Source organism: Thunnus thynnus, unplaced genomic scaffold (assembly GCF_963924715.1).
Source record: "Thunnus thynnus unplaced genomic scaffold, fThuThy2.1 SCAFFOLD_97, whole genome shotgun sequence".
In the NCBI taxonomy this organism is placed as follows: domain Eukaryota; kingdom Metazoa; phylum Chordata; class Actinopteri; order Scombriformes; family Scombridae; genus Thunnus; species Thunnus thynnus.
The window spans coordinates 5,001-22,500 of NW_027095913.1; the positions used below are offsets into that span (position 1 = coordinate 5,001).

The 17,500-nt window shown below is 38.1% G+C and overlaps 1 protein-coding gene and 1 long non-coding RNA gene across 5 annotated transcripts in view; one reads left to right on the top strand and one right to left on the bottom strand.

The window, feature by feature from the left end:
• The window catches only part of LOC137178776 (uncharacterized), a 4,009-nt gene extending 1,321 nt beyond the window's left edge, over nt 1-2,688 (top strand). Inside the window, exons 2-3 of the long non-coding RNA XR_010927204.1 lie at nt 2,010-2,159; nt 2,406-2,688. This is a non-coding gene — a long non-coding RNA (uncharacterized lncRNA). The remainder of the gene's footprint in view (nt 1-2,009; nt 2,160-2,405) is intronic.
• A 713-nt stretch (nt 2,689-3,401) lies between these two features.
• Nucleotides 3,402-17,500, bottom strand: part of LOC137178775 (interferon-induced very large GTPase 1-like) — a 15,083-nt gene continuing 984 nt past the window's right edge. For 2 of the 4 annotated variants that reach the window (XM_067583998.1, XM_067583996.1), the window contains exons 2-3: nt 9,283-9,311; nt 3,402-9,166 (exon numbers count right to left, since the gene is read on the bottom strand). In XM_067583998.1, coding sequence (XP_067440099.1) covers nt 4,439-9,166; nt 9,283-9,311 — 4,757 coding nt within the window. In that variant the 3' untranslated portion in view covers nt 3,402-4,438. Of the gene's footprint in view, nt 9,170-9,282; nt 9,312-17,500 lie in introns of all 4 variants that reach the window. The other 2 variants (XM_067583997.1, XM_067583995.1) reach the window with 1 other exon arrangement.

Here is a 17,500-nt window from a genome sequence, read left to right on the forward strand (position 1 = left end):
TGATGGGTTTGAAAACATGAAGACACAACTGGAAGATTTCAGAGAAAAGCACTGAGAACATACAAACTGACCCACAGTGCAACTGAATGAAGAAGAAATGAGTCAGTTATAAAGTCCTTGTTCACTCTGCAGCATCAAGATTCTGTTTAATATCTTCAGCTCTCAGTTACATTTATGATAATAATGAAGAGAAACACATGGACTCATGTTTTATATGTGAAATCTGATATTTGACTCATAAAGTTGATGTGTTTATTGTGATGATGTGTGTCTGGATTCAGTGTGACGTGATGATCTAGAAAGACTTCTGCTGGATTTACACATTAACGTCACGTCTGCTGCTGATCTAAACCAAGAATCTGATCGACTCATTAACACTTATCAAACCCACATTCGTCTCAACTACAAGGACTCATGATGGTTATCCTGATATTGTTTCATTATGTAGGTTGTTTGTTTAGTCCATAGTGGCTGAAAATGATTTTTTGGAGAATCGTTTGCTTGTATAATCTGTATAAATGTTTGTATAATTGAGTTTTTGGTTGTTAGACTGACGCCTCTGACTACAGTCGCTGCAGCTGTTGGTAATCAGATGATTGATGATCTGTACTTCACACCTCTTCTGAACAAACACACATTTATCAACCTTGAGAGATTTCACCTCTCACTGTTGTATTTTTGTATTCATCACGTTAGTATAACTGTATGATTAAAAAACAATATTTTTTAATGTTTTATATTGAACTTGATTCCAGATGTTAGTGTATGTAAAGAAAAGATTAATAAAAGCAGATATGTGGTGAAGTTAATCTGTGATAACTTTGGTTATTCTTCTTACTAAATTATATCTTTGTACTATAAAATAGAACAAAGTGAAGAAGAGAGAAGGCAAAGTTGTAACTGATAGAACTGCAGATTAATATCTATAAGTGCTGCATGGAAAATGAATGATCTACACAGTGATGAGTCCAGGAGGAAGGTTGAAGTGGACTCTTCTAAGCTCTAATGTAGAGTCTAGTTTGACTTTATGTGAGTGTAGATTGAACTGTCGTCATCTGTCTGTACATCACACACATCAGTGAGTCCTAACATAAAGTCCTGAATATGTTTCTGTGTTGAAAGCTGTTGAAATGTGAGTCAGTCAGATAAAGTTCAGCTCACTGCAGGTGAACTGTTTCATTTTTATTATTTGATAGACACAATAAAACAGTTTTTTTATATTTAGCAAACATCTCTGGAATAAAATACAGTCAATGTGAAGTTTTAAATGTTTATTTCTCAAACACATCTGCAGTAAAAACATGGAACTATTAACAGTTTACAGAGAAGAAAGAAGCAAGATCTGTGAAATCAAAGCAGAAATCTTTTGGTTCTGAGTTTGTAAATGTTAATGAGTAATAAAAAGACTGTAACGTTGAAAGATATCTACTTGATTTGACTCATTTGGACGCTGAAGCTTCATATTAGCTTCAGATAAACTTTAAATACATTTTTGTCCTCCATCACTTCCATTGTAAGGTCATTATGAAGGGATCTTCTAATGGTCAGTATGAACAGGAGGAATGATTACAGCAAGAAAAACAGCTTTAATGTTCATTTGATGACTGACTGTTGGTTTATGACTCACTGGAAACATGGTGAACTCGTCCTGAATCCTCCAAGTCTGTCACCACTATGACAAACTGTAACCTTTCATTTCCTAATTGAATTGGTTGAAACCTTGAACTGAACAACGTGGAGCTGAAAATAAAGCTGAGAGATAAAGACTTACATTTATTCTATATGAGCCCCTTAATGGAGTTAAATAACATAATGATATCTGTACAAACATTTTGGTTTATTGCTATAATATAAATCTGGAACAATGTGTACTTTCACTGTGTGTGAAGCATTAATGCTTTTTATAATCAGCCTGCTGAATATGTGTCTAATATTAACCCGTGTGGCATCCTGAGCTCTGCAAACAGACATTAAGATGACATTTATTGTTTAATCTCTGATCAACTCAGATTCCAGATCGACCTCTGCTGTGATGCAGACGACCCTCGTTTCCATGACGACACTGATGGAGCTGTTGTCGTGTGCAACTCAAAGACTGCTGGTCGCTGGGGTGATGAAAGAAGGGAAATACACCACAACACGGGGCCGCAGACGTCGAGGTGAAGAGATGTGACTACAAGAAGTGAAGATGTGTGAACTTTGTGAAAGTGATGTAGAAGATTTGGCTACATTTTAAAAACTTCAAGGGTCCGTTTGCCCAAAATCACAGAGAATATATTTCCTTTCTTCCCTCCAGACAAGCTGATAGTTTGAGTTTAGTTTGGAGATGTTTTGAGATAAATGTGTCAGAGGTTTGTTACTAAAGTAGAAAGACTTTTACTTTATAAGCATCTTTTCTGTTTTAGATTGTGTTGAAGCTGGATGGAGACGTGTTTGAAGTTTAGCTTCCTGATGGACAGGAAGTCCAGTTCCTGAACCGTGTTGACATGGACGTCATCAGATACATCAGAATCACAGGAGACCTCAAACATCTGCTGAGACTCATCTGCTCTCACACAGGCTGTGTTCATCAGTTTGGTTAAAGACTGTCAGTTATTGTCAGAAACATGAATCATAAAGAGATGTAGATGTTCAGACTGAAGTATTTCCTGCTGTGCAACACAAAATAAAATGTTTAAATTCAAATGATCTTCTTTTGTTGTTTTTGAAGCTTAATCCTGATTTAAAGACCAGCTCATTTTGATCCAACGTAAATATTAAAATGGTGATTAAAATAGTGCAGATTTTAACAATAGTTAGTGAAAACAATAGTGATGACAATATGAGGTCACATTTATGTCTCTGATAAATATAAACTGATTTACTTTAAAATAGTTTTTGCTGAAAGTGAATAAAATATTTCTATCTGATGCAGAGAAGTTCAGTTTCAGTTCTTAAAAAGAAATTATTCAATTTAATCACTAAATAGTGAATAAATTAAAGAAAATTAAATAACAACCTGGATGTGGAAGCTTTGAGTGTTTCTCCAACAGCAGAAGGCTGTTTGTGTTTGTGCTGAACAAAAGTTTGACTGAAGCAGATCTCTTTATATAATTATGTTCTCAGTATAATAATTGTCTAATATTAATTGTATTTGAGCAGCGCAGTGATCAGTCTGACCCATCAGAGGAGGGAAGAGAACAGCTGGACAATCACATCTTATATCACAGCTACCTGTCATACTGTTAGTAGATAAACGCTTGAAAACAACTCAAACTTCCTTTATTCTACAACACACCAAATGTTTATTTAATAATATGATATTCATGCAGTTAAAGGTGATACTTCATGTTGTCAGATTTGTTGCTGGTTTTTGAGATGTGCAGCATCACATGATACAATAAAAAACACCTGAATGTGGAAAAATACACAAAAGCATAAACAGTCTGTGGTCTATAGCAGGTGTTTAATGAGTTAATACAGACTTTCATTTCAGAAACATTAATCTGGTCCTTCAGCAGATATGAAGAATTAGTTTTTATTATGAATCATTATGCTTGTTGATAACATACTTTTATTTTTGTTCTGTCGCTGAATGATCAATTTAATAAATGATGAAATCTTTAGAAATGTTAAAATAATTGACACAGTTTACATAAACTCTGGATGTTCAAAGAGCTAAAACAGAGCAGAAGTTCACTGAAAACTATAAAAACATTAATATACATATAATAACAGAATGGTTGAAAACAGATAAACATTACACAACTGAACATGTCAAATACTTAACAAACATATATCATCTTCATTAATTATTCATTAATTATGTTTGATAATACTTGATAATGACTCAACTTAAATGTTTTTATGTTGTAAGTTTCTGCAGATTTCTTTGACATGATTTTTTTTGACATTTTTGATTATTAAACAGATCAAAATAGTTTCTTACAACATGCGTCTCATCAAACATCACAAATCTGAACTTTAAACTTCATGTGTTCTGATTTAATTAAAATATCCTTTGACTCATCTTATACAACACAAAGTAGATACATCAATCCTCTTTCTTTGAAAAACAAATAAACAAACAAACAAACAAACAACATATTCTGTTCTGCTTTTATATTTATATTTTAAACTATCAGCATTTCCAGACTAACTGACTTTGTAGATGATAAATTAATGTTAATTAATGTTAAGTTTTTATGAAACACAAAATCCTTCAAATAGTTTTTGTTGTTTTGTTTTACGTGTTGATTTCAATCAGATGTTTGTTCAGCAGTCAGAAAGCTTCCTGTTTGTATTAGTTCACTGACTGTTCACATTTATTACTCACATATAAATTCACCTGTCAATCATAACATCAACATAAACCTGAAAACACTGTTTTGTAGCACTTTGGTTGATCAAACAGAACAGTATCATATTTTCAGCAGAGTTGTAGTTGTGTTGTGTTGACTCACTCACACATTTCATCCAGACTTTTAATGGCTTCTTCTTTAGAGTATTTTCTCCACTCGCTGGGAATTTCACCTCTGTCCTGGAATTTTAACGTGTAGTGGTCTTCCAGCTGCTCCTGAAATCGACACACAAACCATTTCCAGTATGGCAGCTTAGACTCATCAGGGGTAATTCTCCAGTTAGCATATTCTGGACCAGCAGTTCGGTAAAGTTTATAGGGAATGGACTCTTCTGAGTCATGACGACGGTAAAAACATCCATCACTTGCAACGTTTGTTGTGCAGAAATCAATACTCATCTCCACTGTGTTTCTGTAGTGCTCACCAATGATTGCACCTGGTCGATGAAATGGTGTGCTGTGATCATCAGGACTGTGATCTTCCAGGGTGTTGGTACAAACAGCTGCACAGAACGGACACGTTACCCAACAGCAGTTACACAGCTGATCAATGAGGATTTGATCTGGCTTCAGTCTGAATTCCTTCATCTTATCCAATGAGAGGCTGCTCAGCTCTTCAATGATGGATGCAAGTCCTTTCTCTATCGCGTCTTTAAGAAAGTCAAAATGTTTTATGTCACTGAAATTTTGAGAACTAATCCTGTCGAATGTTAGCTCATCTTCTAGCAAACTGGAAAATTCCTTCAGCCACATGTCAATGTCTCCTCTCTGAGTTTTGACTTTCTCTGTTGCAGTGAACAAAGCTCGACTCACAAGTTTATTGATGTCTTCAACATTTTTCTTGAGTATCTTCAGTGCTTTATCTTTGTGTTTTGTGAAGATGTATTTCTCTACTTCCTCTTTTATAAAACTCTCCGTTTGGTCTCTTGGGTGATAAATGTAGTTGATGAGACCATCAAAGTCTTCTTTCTCTGCCAGTGACTTCAACACATGTTTCTCCAAGTCCAGCCTGTTCCCATTGAATGCTGGGAAACGGCACTTCATCTCTACAGCGAGATCAATGGTGGTCTTGTTACAAACAGCTTCAACAGTAGAAACCTTCAGTTTTTCACAGATCAGTTCTCCAAGAACAACAGCAGAAGAGTTTCCTTTGAAGAAGCTTTTGAAAATGTAGTAATGTTGTATTTTCTTGCTTTCTACATAAGTGAGTGCATCATTGTTCTTCTTGAATGTCTTGTGGGACTCTGAAATCCAACTTCCTGTCTTGTCAAACACATACAGTAAGAGATCGACTGTAAACTCCTTCTTAAGAACATATTTCCTCTTTGATTCAAACTTTGTCACTTTCTCTTTGACATTCTTGGCCACTTCCTGCAGGTAAGTGAGACTGTAGCCTCTTGTAGCTACAGGTTTGCTCTTAATTAAACTAAGGGACTGTTGTTCAACATCTTCAATGAAGGATCTGATCAGGTTTTGTTCTTCATACTGAAGGGACATCCTTAAGTAATGTAGCACTGTTTTAGCTGCTTGAGATACCAGATCACGGCTCTTCTTTGGGGTCACATAATGAAGATAATCTCCAATCTCTGATATCTTTTTGTATCTGCCGCAGGTTTTGGATTCATGTATAAGACTCCATTCAATACCAAGTTCTTGCAGGATAGTAGACTGGTCCTCTTCCAACTTGATGTCCTCAATAGGTTTTATGTCTCCAGTTAACTCAGTAACCCAGCTGCTCCAAACACTGTTGAACTGCTTTTCCAGTTCCTTTTCATCTCTGGTCTTGTCTTTTAACTGATGAGCGAGTTCTTTGCTCTTTTGTAGCAGCTTGTTCTCAAACTCTGTTTTCTTGTCATCCATCTTTTTACAAGCCTTCTTCTGCTGGATGACGTCCAGTTTTCTTTTAACTTCTCTCACCTGATCATCATGAAACTCTTTGATTTTGATTTCAAATCGTCTTCGCCACTGAGCCAACATTTCTTTGTCTCTGTCATCATCAAAGAACGTTTTCATCCCTTTTTTGATTTCTTCATATGTTTTGCTCATTTCTTTATGAAGATAACTGATCTCAACCTTGTCAAGTTTTCCATATTCAATTCTGGTATGAAGCTGGTTCTCAATCATCAACATGTTGCTCCTCAGGGTCCAGGTCCAGTTCCCATACTGGACTTCAAGTTTTCTGTACACTGAAATTTCCTGTGTGTTTCTGAAGCTGAACACAAAGTGTTCATTCATCAGGGCATTCCACAGGTCCTTTATGTTGCTTTTGAACTGTGAGAGAGTCGTCTCAGCAGACTGTGATGCTTTTGAGAGGATGAAGTTCTTCAGTTCTTGGACGCTTTCACTATAACCTGGATTTGGAGGAGCCATGGGTGGACTTCCCTCCCACAGTTGGGCAAAGTATTTCACATCTTCCTTCACATCAAATGAGATAACGTCACTGAAGCAGTCAGCATCACAATCCTCCTCTTTAGCAGCCAGTTTGGCCATCTGGTCCAGTTTTTCTTGCAGTCGTCTCTTTCCATCCATGTTTTTCTCTGCAGCTGAAATATCTGCAACATTCTGGTGAACAAACACACAACTTGGAGAAAGTTTAACTTTCTTCATCCTCATGAAAGCCTGAACAACAATCTGCAGGATATCTGACATATCAGCTGGATTCTCTCCATAGATGTTGATCAATGTCATGTTTCCCAGACCAACCACAAATGTTGCCAGTTCATTGTCGTGGTGAACAGTGGTGTTACCTGCCAACTCAAGAGCACGCAGTCCTTCAGTGTCCACCACTAGAACGTAGTCAAACTGAAAGTCTTTCTTCATCTCCTCTGACACTTTGACCAGCTGCATGAAGGCACCCCTGGTGCACCTGCCAGCACCAACTGCAAACTGTAACCCAAACATGGCATTCAGCATGGTTGATTTTCCACTGCTTTGTACACCCAGAACTGACAAAACAAAAACTCTCTGATCTCCCAGTTTCATGATGACTTCATCTAACAGACTAGAGATCCATGTTAAAGGCACATGACCTGCATCACCATCCATCAGCTCCATTGGATGTCCTGATATCATCAGCTCTGCAGCCAGCTCAGGATATTTACACCAGTCAGTCTTTCTTTGGTTCTGCAGAGATTTATGGGCTTCATAGATCTGTCCAATTTCTCTGAAGATGTGCTCTAAGCAAAAAGTAGCTGACTGTAGTTCTGCTGATATTTCCTCAAGCTGAGTTTGCTTCTTTGTTAGCTGATCAGATTTGTCATGTTTCTTCATCAAATCCAAGATTTCAGACCACTTTTCATCATACTTCTGGATAATTGAAGACAGATCATCTGTGGAGAGAGCATCTAGCAAGATCTGAATCCATTTCAGGAAATATTTTCTCTCCTCTGATGGCAGAGACGAGAGGCTTCCAATGAACAACTTGATCAGGTCACTACGGGAAGCAGCACATTGTTCTCGACGTATTCCCTCCAGTTCCTGTTGTATTTTACATTTCTTCTTCTCAATGTTCCCTTTGAGGCGATACTGTTCCTTGTTTATTTTGCACCAGTCGTGCCACAGTTTGCCTTGACAAGGCAGAAATTCATCTTTGATCTTTAAAACATCCATCCCTTTAAGTAAATTCACTATTTTCATTGCAGCAGATTTTCCTTTTTTGCAGACTGTGTCATCTTCATCCACTCTGATTCCAGAGACCTCAGCCATGGTTTCTAGCTGGAAGGATGAATGTGGTCCAGACAAAATGTTTCCAATGATTCCTTTCAGTTCTTCAGAAACATCTGAGCAGCTTCTGTCTTTCAGACCCATTTTGTATTTTCCCTCTTTGATCTTAACTGCACCACAGTCATTATCAACAATGAGACAAATGAGAGGTTTTGAAGACTTGAGAAGGTCTGAGATAACTGTAGTACTTCTGTCACCTCTCTCCAGAGTTGGTAACAGAACAACATTGACTGAAGATTTTTCCATCAGTATTTCACGCTGTTTCTCAATCACCAGAGCATCACCATGAAGATTACAGAAGGCAATGCAGTCAGTGAAGGCATCATTGGGTTTTCCAGCTGGGCAGTACCATGCTATCTCTGCCACACCGTCCATCAGATGGCGAGATTTGGTGCTTACTGGGCAGTTTCTGTGGAAGAAGGTGCTGTGACAGTCGTTGATCAAAGTGTTCATCAGCTGAGATTTAGACACTGATAGTGAACCAAGACGCAAAAATGACACCATGGGCGTCTCAGCTTTGCAGATGGGCATACTCTTCCTGGTGACAACGTTGGAATCACCTTTGGTTTGAGTTATCTTCCAGCTTTTTGCTATTTGTCTGAATGTCCACAGAGGACACTCGATATCCATTGTGACGGGGTCGGGAACAAGCAAAGGTAAGGCGTACTGACACTGTGAGAGCTTTGTAATCATGATCTGCTTAAGGAAGCTGTCTGAGCAGTGAAATACTGACATTTGAACATCCATTGGATGCACATGAAACTGTTTTGTCTGATCATAGTCAACACTGGTGCTAAAAAGAGCATCGAAATCATCGAAATCATCTAAATCATCAAGCACCGGATCACGTGTCACCTCAGGACTGTCTTGTCTTACAGGAATGTATCTGGCTCTGTAGTCTAACATCATCAGCTTCTGAAGAAACGTGTGAGCTAGATCTTTCTCAGATGTGTCATGATGATGTTTTACAGGTGGAACTATTTTAAGAAAGTCAGCTGGTGTTAACTTCTGTTCATATTTGTCTAGAAGGTGAAGTCTGCTGAGCAGTGTTTCTGTTTCTGTTTGTTGCTTCTTCCTGTTTCCCTCTTCAGAAATGTTCACTGACTGCTGTAAATAACAGATAAAAAACATTACTGTATGTAAAAACATATTAATATAATCATATAGATATAAAATAAATAGTCCTTAAGATCTTGTGAATTATATTTTGAGCTTCTTACCTTCTCCTTGTTTCCGTCCATATCGGTACCTATAATACAATAGAGAGCTGCATTATTAGAGGAACACAGCAAAGTGTTGTGTTGTCGTCATTCTTCTCTGAGTGTTCAGCAGAACCAGCTTTATTCACTGGATCACACTGACAAAATGTGAATAATGTGATTTCATCCACATGGTTAAAGCATTTGAGATGACGAATGTCTTATTCAGTGGTAACTGAGCTGCAAGATAAATGTACGACAATAATAATCCACAACCCACAGTGATGATCCACTGATTAAACACTGAAACTTTTTACTCAGAATAACACAACAGCAAAGGTAAAAAACAAACAAACGTTGGATTTGTAACCATCCACAGTTTGTTGTATTTGTTAATTTTCTGAGTTAATTTCATTTTAATGCTGCAGGTGATTTTAATGTTTGAAGCTACACAACATTACCTCCATCATCACCAACATGACAATAAAAATAGATAATCTGTCAGTGTGATCCACAACGAACCATACCAAAAACCTTTGCTGCTTTGTTGACATTAGTGCTAATATACTCTTGTGGTGGAAAATTCATTAAGCAATGTAGTTGTTTTTTAATTATGTGTTGAAAGTTTATGATGTGATGTGATACATCTAAACACACATACATTCTTTAATTACATGTATATTCATGTATTCTTAGTGTACTAGGAATGTGTTGATTTATGGATTGCTTTATTTCATGTCCTTTCAGTCTATATAGTCTCTTTTAAGTAAAAATAGAAGGGGAATTTGATCCTCTCTAGGGGCAGAAAGCTCCTTCACCAGACAAAATCAATAAACCTGTGAGCTAATCTTTAATATTATTATAGCTAGTGATATTTTAGGGGAGTTTCTGAGATAAATAAGAAAAGACTGATGAGATTTATGAAAAAGCATCAGGAGACGTGTTCATCTCTAAAGTTTAAATGACACTGTATTGCCTGACAATGTCAGTTGCCACTTTGATAATTCAATAAAAACCTTCTACTTTTCTGACAACTTTGCCCCTCAACAGTTTTTGTTTTCCAAAAGTTCATTTATTTGTCACCACACTCTCACATAGTAATTAAAATACTTCACAAACTTAATCATTTTATTGTCTGTGGGAACAGCATTAAATGACCTTATAAGTACCTGTGTAAGTTCTCCAGAATCTGTCTCTGTGGAAGTCAAAGGCTACGATTAGAAATCACCAGACCGTCTAATTTCAAAGGTTTTAAAAAAAAAAATCACCTATTAGTTATTTAATTTAAGTTAAATATTTTTTGACCTGTAGCAGGTCGGGTACAGTAGATGGCACCGATCTCTGGGACTTTGTGAAGCTACATAACATATAAATACACAGTCTCTCTCCCCTACACACTTACTCACCCCCCAACAAACACACACTCTCTTCACTACTATACAATATTTATATTTTTATCAGAAGTATTGATCATCCATCACTTATGTGCAATATAATCTACGTTTGTATGCCTGTATTTTAGTTCATCTCTCTCATATGTTTCTCTTCTCTCCCCATTTTTAAAATAATTGTAAATATTTTATTTTATACCCTAATTGTAGCTACAGCTCAAAGAAGCCAAATTTGCCTTCAGTGTTTCCATCTGCTGTGTTGAATGTGACAATAAAAGCTCTTGAATATTGAGTCTCTTGTTTTCTGCCTTTCCAGTGACCCAGGAGTCACATAAAGGATTCCACATGTGTGTTTTGTTGTCTGGTCTGCAGGATGGAGTCATGACTGGACTTGAACAAGAGAAGAAAATAAATCACTGATAAACCTACAGTGCTGAATCCACAAGGCAGCAAACAGAAAACAACAAATGCAAATTAATAACTACCAGCCTGTATCCACACTCATAAACTACTCCACAACATTTGGATTAAACATAATTTATGATTAAAAGATTATACTTTGTGTTGCACATGAGCATGGAATGAAGAATAAGGTGATTGTATCTGATCATTTAGACAGATATACAGTTATATATTTAAAAAAAGAAAAAAAAGCATAGTGGTACAGGGTTCAATGTAGGGCTGTGCGATTAATCAAATTTTATTTTCGATTATGATTTTGGCTTCCAACAATTATGAAAAGAAGATAATCGAGATAAATCGATTATTGTTTATTATTGTCATTTTGTAATGATGCTCTCGTTTTGTCTTGTGTTATAAATCTAGCAAACCCCTTTCCTTTACAGCAGTGCACTTTCACTCCTCCCTAAACGCCTCCGACAGGCAGCTGGCTAACCTGCCTTCACCAGGCTGACTGACAGCTGAAATTTACTGAACCAAAATAGTTTGCATGTCGGCTCCACGGGAAGAAATCACCAGTGTTTGTACTTATTAATTCATTGGTTTTATTTCCTCGCCCAGTGTAGCGAGTGAATCTGCCTGTAGTGAAACCGGGGCTAATCGGTGTTTCCTCCGCAGGCTGCACTTCACTCAGCTACCCGACAGACCCGCTGCTTCTTCCCACTTTAACCTGAATAACAAACCGGGGCTCGGTGCTCCGGTCGGATCCAAGAGAGCCGGAGCTCCCTGGGAGGCTAGCGGAGTGGTCCCATGACCGGAGGCAAGCACAGCCAATTAGCCTCCCAGCTAATGTTAGCCCCGGCTCTCCGTTTGGATCCAACCAGAGCACCGAGCCCCGGTTTGTTATTCAGTGGAAAGAAGCAGCGGGTCTGACGGGCAGCTGAGTGAAGTGAAGCCTGCAGAGGAAGCACCGGGACCGTCAGGATGTGGTAGTCCGTGGAGGTGCTGCGGTGTTCGGCTGCACAGATAGGAAACCCTTGACTGACAGGATGTACCACTCTGTTGGAAAAAACCTTTTTCTTCTTATTCTTTCTGGTTTATAACAGCGGTTGTCAACCAGCGTATTAGGTGCATTACCACCACCTTCTGCTTCAGAGTGTGGACCAGAAATTGAATCCTCCACATTGATCCTGTCTGTCTAATAAACTCAAAGAAAACTACTGCTGCACCCACTTGGTAGGTTCATTAAAGTTTTAATGCTGAGCCCCTGAACTCCAGTCTTCCTGAGTTCTTCCCTCATATATTGTCTTTATTGATCATTAGTACAATCTATGCTTGCAGGTGTAATAGTCTCCTCAGCCAGCTGGAAAAAAATAAGTGCATATATCGGCATCGGCCATTTATATAATAATAATAATAATAATAATAATAATAATAATAATAATAATAATAATAATAATAACAATAATAATCTTACACGCTGTCAGAATGGGCTTTTCTGATACCATATCCCACTGAACTCTGTGACAGTACTCAAAAAAAAAAATATACAACTTTCTATCTGTCTGAATGATCAGATACTGTAACCTTACTCATGTCCATGCTCATCTGAAACACATAAAGTGAGGTATATATTTCATCTCCATTCAGCATCGAGTAGTTTATGAGTGTGAGTACAGGCTTGTAGTCACTGGCGCCGGAAGTAGCCAATGGCCCCTTGGCTTCCCTACTTTACCCTCCTCCCATATTCTTTTTAAGTCGCGAATCACTGTCCCCTCAAAGGCCCCTATATTGCAACACTTACGGTAAAAAGTGCGTATTTCATTTGTGACACAACAGCAGTGAGCGCGGTGCCAAAGCTTTGGGTCCGGGGCTGCCACTGCTTCAGCCCCGATGGTCTGAGCCGAGCCCCGCATATTTCTGCTCCTCAAAACTGATATTTTAATGTAACAGGGTGGAACTTAATGTGGAGCGACAGGAGGAGAAATACGGTGCTGCACATAACAAGACGCATACAGACCATTGATGTATTACTAGCAGTGAAGCTGCTGTTTCTGGTGTTTCAGACTTTTCTCCACATTTCAGCACACAGATCGGTCCATAATGAAAACTGCAGAGAACACAAAAGCCTCAAACTGCGTGGCTTCAATTAGCAGACACGCGCGCGCACACACAGAGCTCCACAATCACAAACCAATTTCCTTTTGCTTCTTTTACTTCTCTATTATTTCGCATCTATTACATAATCTACTGATATGTCGTATGTCAAAATGTAGCTATTAATATGACTCAGGCAGGTCTGAGACGTGTCAGATTAATGTCTGGATTTAACATTAATGTTGTTCAGGTGTCATTGAACGTATCCGGTATTTCTGATGTTCTGTTTGTTGCTCACAGAGTGATGTGCGCATTTATGCACGTGGCACAGCAGCGGTGACTTCATTAAAAGGATCAGTCAGGGTCTGACGGTAATTAATGTTCAGTGTTCTGCTACTAATCTACACCATTGACTTTATATAAAGAGATCAGCTGTTACACAGATTCCAGGTTTATATGGTAGAATTGTTTGTAATAAAGAAGCCCTTATGGTGAAAAACAGTCCTGTGTAAAACAATACGGGGCTGCGTTGGTGTTGTTTAAAGTGTCGGTGAGACAATAAAATATGATCCAGCAGCAGGTTGGAGTAACAGATCATTGCATTTAAAGGCTGATCAGAAAAACACTGCACAGCGGTAACATTCACAACTCTGCTGCAACCATGTTAATTAGTGCGCACATGTGGAGTGCATCTGTATGTATGTATGCACCAGTGGAGGCTGGTCCATAGAGGCAGAGGAGGTTGATCCTCCTCTATTTTTTGAGAGGCAAGAGGGAGATCAAAATATAAAAAAGAATATTTGGTTGAAATAAACCATTACAGAATCTCAGTATTATTTACAACATATTTTTTCTCTCTTCTTTGGAAAAAATCCATTATTGAAATTCTGTTTAAAATGCTTAAACAGCGACATCTGCAGGGCAGGAGGAGAAAGAGCAGTGTGTGGTGGGGAGCAGAGGAGGACCATGGATGATGTATTATAAGAGCTGGATACCGGACTAAAAATGGCGCCTATTCAGTCCTCTAGGAACTGCTCGCCTGGTGCACACGCCAAAAAAAGGCTCTAGCTTCCGTGTTTGCTTCCACGTTGTGCGGCCCACTGAATATGCGCAGTAGTGTTTCCCCCCTGGCCCCGCCCACAAGCTCCCGCTCGGCCCATAGACTTTACATTGTGAAGATTTTTAAATCGCTTTTCTCGGCTTGAGGAAAGTTTTACAAACATAAAACCTCCATGGATCAAAAGTTCATAATAGAAAAAGTCATAACTGACGTTGTTTGCAGTTCGAGGCGTCCTGTCAACAGTCGAAAAGAAGCAGCCTTTACACCACTCAGGAAATTGTTTTATTGGCATATAAATTTGCCCCCCACCCCTCTGATTTCATCAGGTAGAGAGAATGATATAGTTTGATGCAGTATGTTGGTTTTCTTCCTGTCCTCCCCAATTTTTTGAGTTACCAGCCGCCACTGGAATAGACATAGACATACTTTTTTTAATGTTAATAGGAAAAGCAGGGAGGAGAGGGTGGACCAGAAGGCCAGAACAGTCATGCAGGGGCTTCACAGGTGAGGAGAGATTATTACTGGCTGAGAAAATATCTATAGCATAAAAGTGACTTTGAGATTATTTTCCACAGCTATTTCAGTAATTTCACAACTACTATTATTAAATCTTTTCTAAAAAATATTGCAATAGACAGAGCAGGGAGAAAGATAGGGATGCAGCAATTAACCAATTTTTCTATTGATCGTGATTTAAAACATCACAATTATTTAACTGTAGATGATCAGCAACACAGAGTTTATGTGGATGCTTGAGGGTCATTCTGTGTCAACTCAACTAGAGCAGCTCAAACTTTTGATTTTGATAATTTTAAAGAACTTGAGTCGGTCCCCGGTTGCCGTAATGTGGCTGTTTGTGGTTATTTGGTTCTTTAGCTGCTAAGGAGAGGCACAACTGAATGCAAGAGGATGATAATCACTCAATACAAGTCGGCTTACTCCTGAACAGTCTTCTGAAATGATGGCTACGCCCCTGATGACGTGTTAAGAAAAGGTAAAGATGTTGGTTTATTTCACATATTTTAACTAGTATTCTAGAAATGGGACTTTGGGTTAGTAGTACTTCCGGTTTCCGGTTTGACAAAAAACTTTATTTCTCAGAATCAAAGGTGAAATAATTAAAACTGATGGTCTTAATATTGACCTATAGTATCATTGTGTTATCAAGGACACTTTCATGTGTTTGTGTTGATAAATGTTGAGGATATAATTAAAAGAAAACCTTAAGATGGTGACAGTGAGGAAATATCTCTGGGTGAACATGCTGGGGCACATTCATCCCTGAGGCTCTGAAATCTTTGTTTTGATTGAGAGAACATCATCAAATAGTTACATAAAATAACACAAATAACATAACAGCTCAGATACACAACGCAAAGACAATGATTCAAACAACTACCTGGTTTCAGTGACAGCAGGGTCCATAGCAACCACCATAGCAACGATAGAAAGCCGGCACAAATCTTCATAATAACTGACAAACTAAACATCATCTACATTCACTGAATGAAGATTATGAAAATAAAATGCACATTTCTCACTACAAATGTTATCAAAACGCATTTTAATGCCAAACTATCTTAAAATATTGGAAGCAGGCACAACATTAACCATCTTACATTGTGTGACATTGTTGAACCAGGACGTTCATATGTCTACCAGACAAATGATCCTAATTGATTGTTAACCCATTAACACGTTAACCCATTACGTGCCACATAATGCAGTGTTAAGAGGTCGTTGTCATTTCAGGTATTTCTGTGAGATCAGGCTGGTTTTCCCTTTGTGTAAGTGCTGTAATGTATTGAGAGAATAAGAGTGCCTGCATTGTGTTGGCTTGCTTTGCAACCTGTACAACCTGGGTTAGGGGATTGTACAACTCAATCCATAAGAATTGGGAATTTTTATGAAATTTCTTTCCCTTGAATCTAGGATTCATAGTAGATTGAGTGGAGCTGGAGATTCTGTTTGACTGCAGTAACAACACGACTGTTTTCTTGCAGGGATAGCGGGAGTCCTTCCTTCTTTAAATACCTTAAATTCTGTTTATTTGACATGGCATAACATAAAAAATGATTGTTCTGCCCCCCGGCTCTCGCCTCCAGAGCGCCAAGGAGCAGCGGCTCTGTCCCTCCACTCACACTCAGCACTGCCACGCCGCTCGTAGTATATCTGGGTAATTTTGAGCGCTGCATGCGCTACAGTTTGTTCACTCACTGTATGTTAGGAAGAGGTGTCAGTCACTGTAGATGTATTAACACTGTTTTATTACTGTACTGTGCTCAAACCACAGATTAGTCTACAATGGTGTGTTTTGATAGTCAACTATTCTGTGAAACTGCAAGTGTGTGTGTGTGTGTGTGAATTTGCATGTACGTGTGTGTGTGTGTGTGTGTGTGTGTGTGTGTGTGTGTGGATTGCATGTATATGTGTGTGTAAGTGAGAGTGAGGTAGAGAGAGTGTGCATAGCCAGAGACTTTTACTCCAAATGTTGAGATATTTTGGCCAATAAACTCAACTTCTGTTGCAACATTTCAGTCTGTAATATTTTTTTAATATAATATAATTTATTTTAATGTAATATTTTTTATTTAATATTTTTCACTAATCTTGTGAAGTGAAAAGTAAAATAATAAAATGGTTGGTTTTGGACTTTTTTTGTTTCAAGAGTACATTTATTATCTTGTGTGACCCTCAACACAGGCTTTGAGAATCTCAGGCCTAAATTATTACTACAACCACCACCATCACAACTACTACAACATATCATCATCATAATAATAATAATAATAATAATAATAATAATAATAATAATAATAATAATAATAATAATAATAGTATTAGCAACAACAACAACACCTGCACAAAAAGAAACTTTTATGGCGCGGTGAAAAAAAAAGGATGTTTTTGGCCCTTGGGGAAAACTAACTGGGAAACCCTGGTCTATGGTCTCATACAAGGATTCAGAGTTCAAACAGGAAACAGAACAAGCATTTCTAGAAGCTACAACAGAAACTGCAGCAGGGAGCCAGTCTGAGCTAACAGCTGTGAAGTGACAGAAAGTCTGTATAAACGCTGTTTCTGAACTTGAGTGGAGACTAAACAGCATTTACAAGACACCTGGATCATGTCTGAACATCCGAGAACAGACAGTGAACTTTGAGTTGAATGGTGAATGAAGTCGTCTACTGATAGCCTACATCTGAGGCGTTTAGGGAGCATCAGTGAAGTGTAGCATCTACCAATAGTGTGCATGAGAGGTGTTTAGAGGACGAGCAATGTTCTCTCTAGG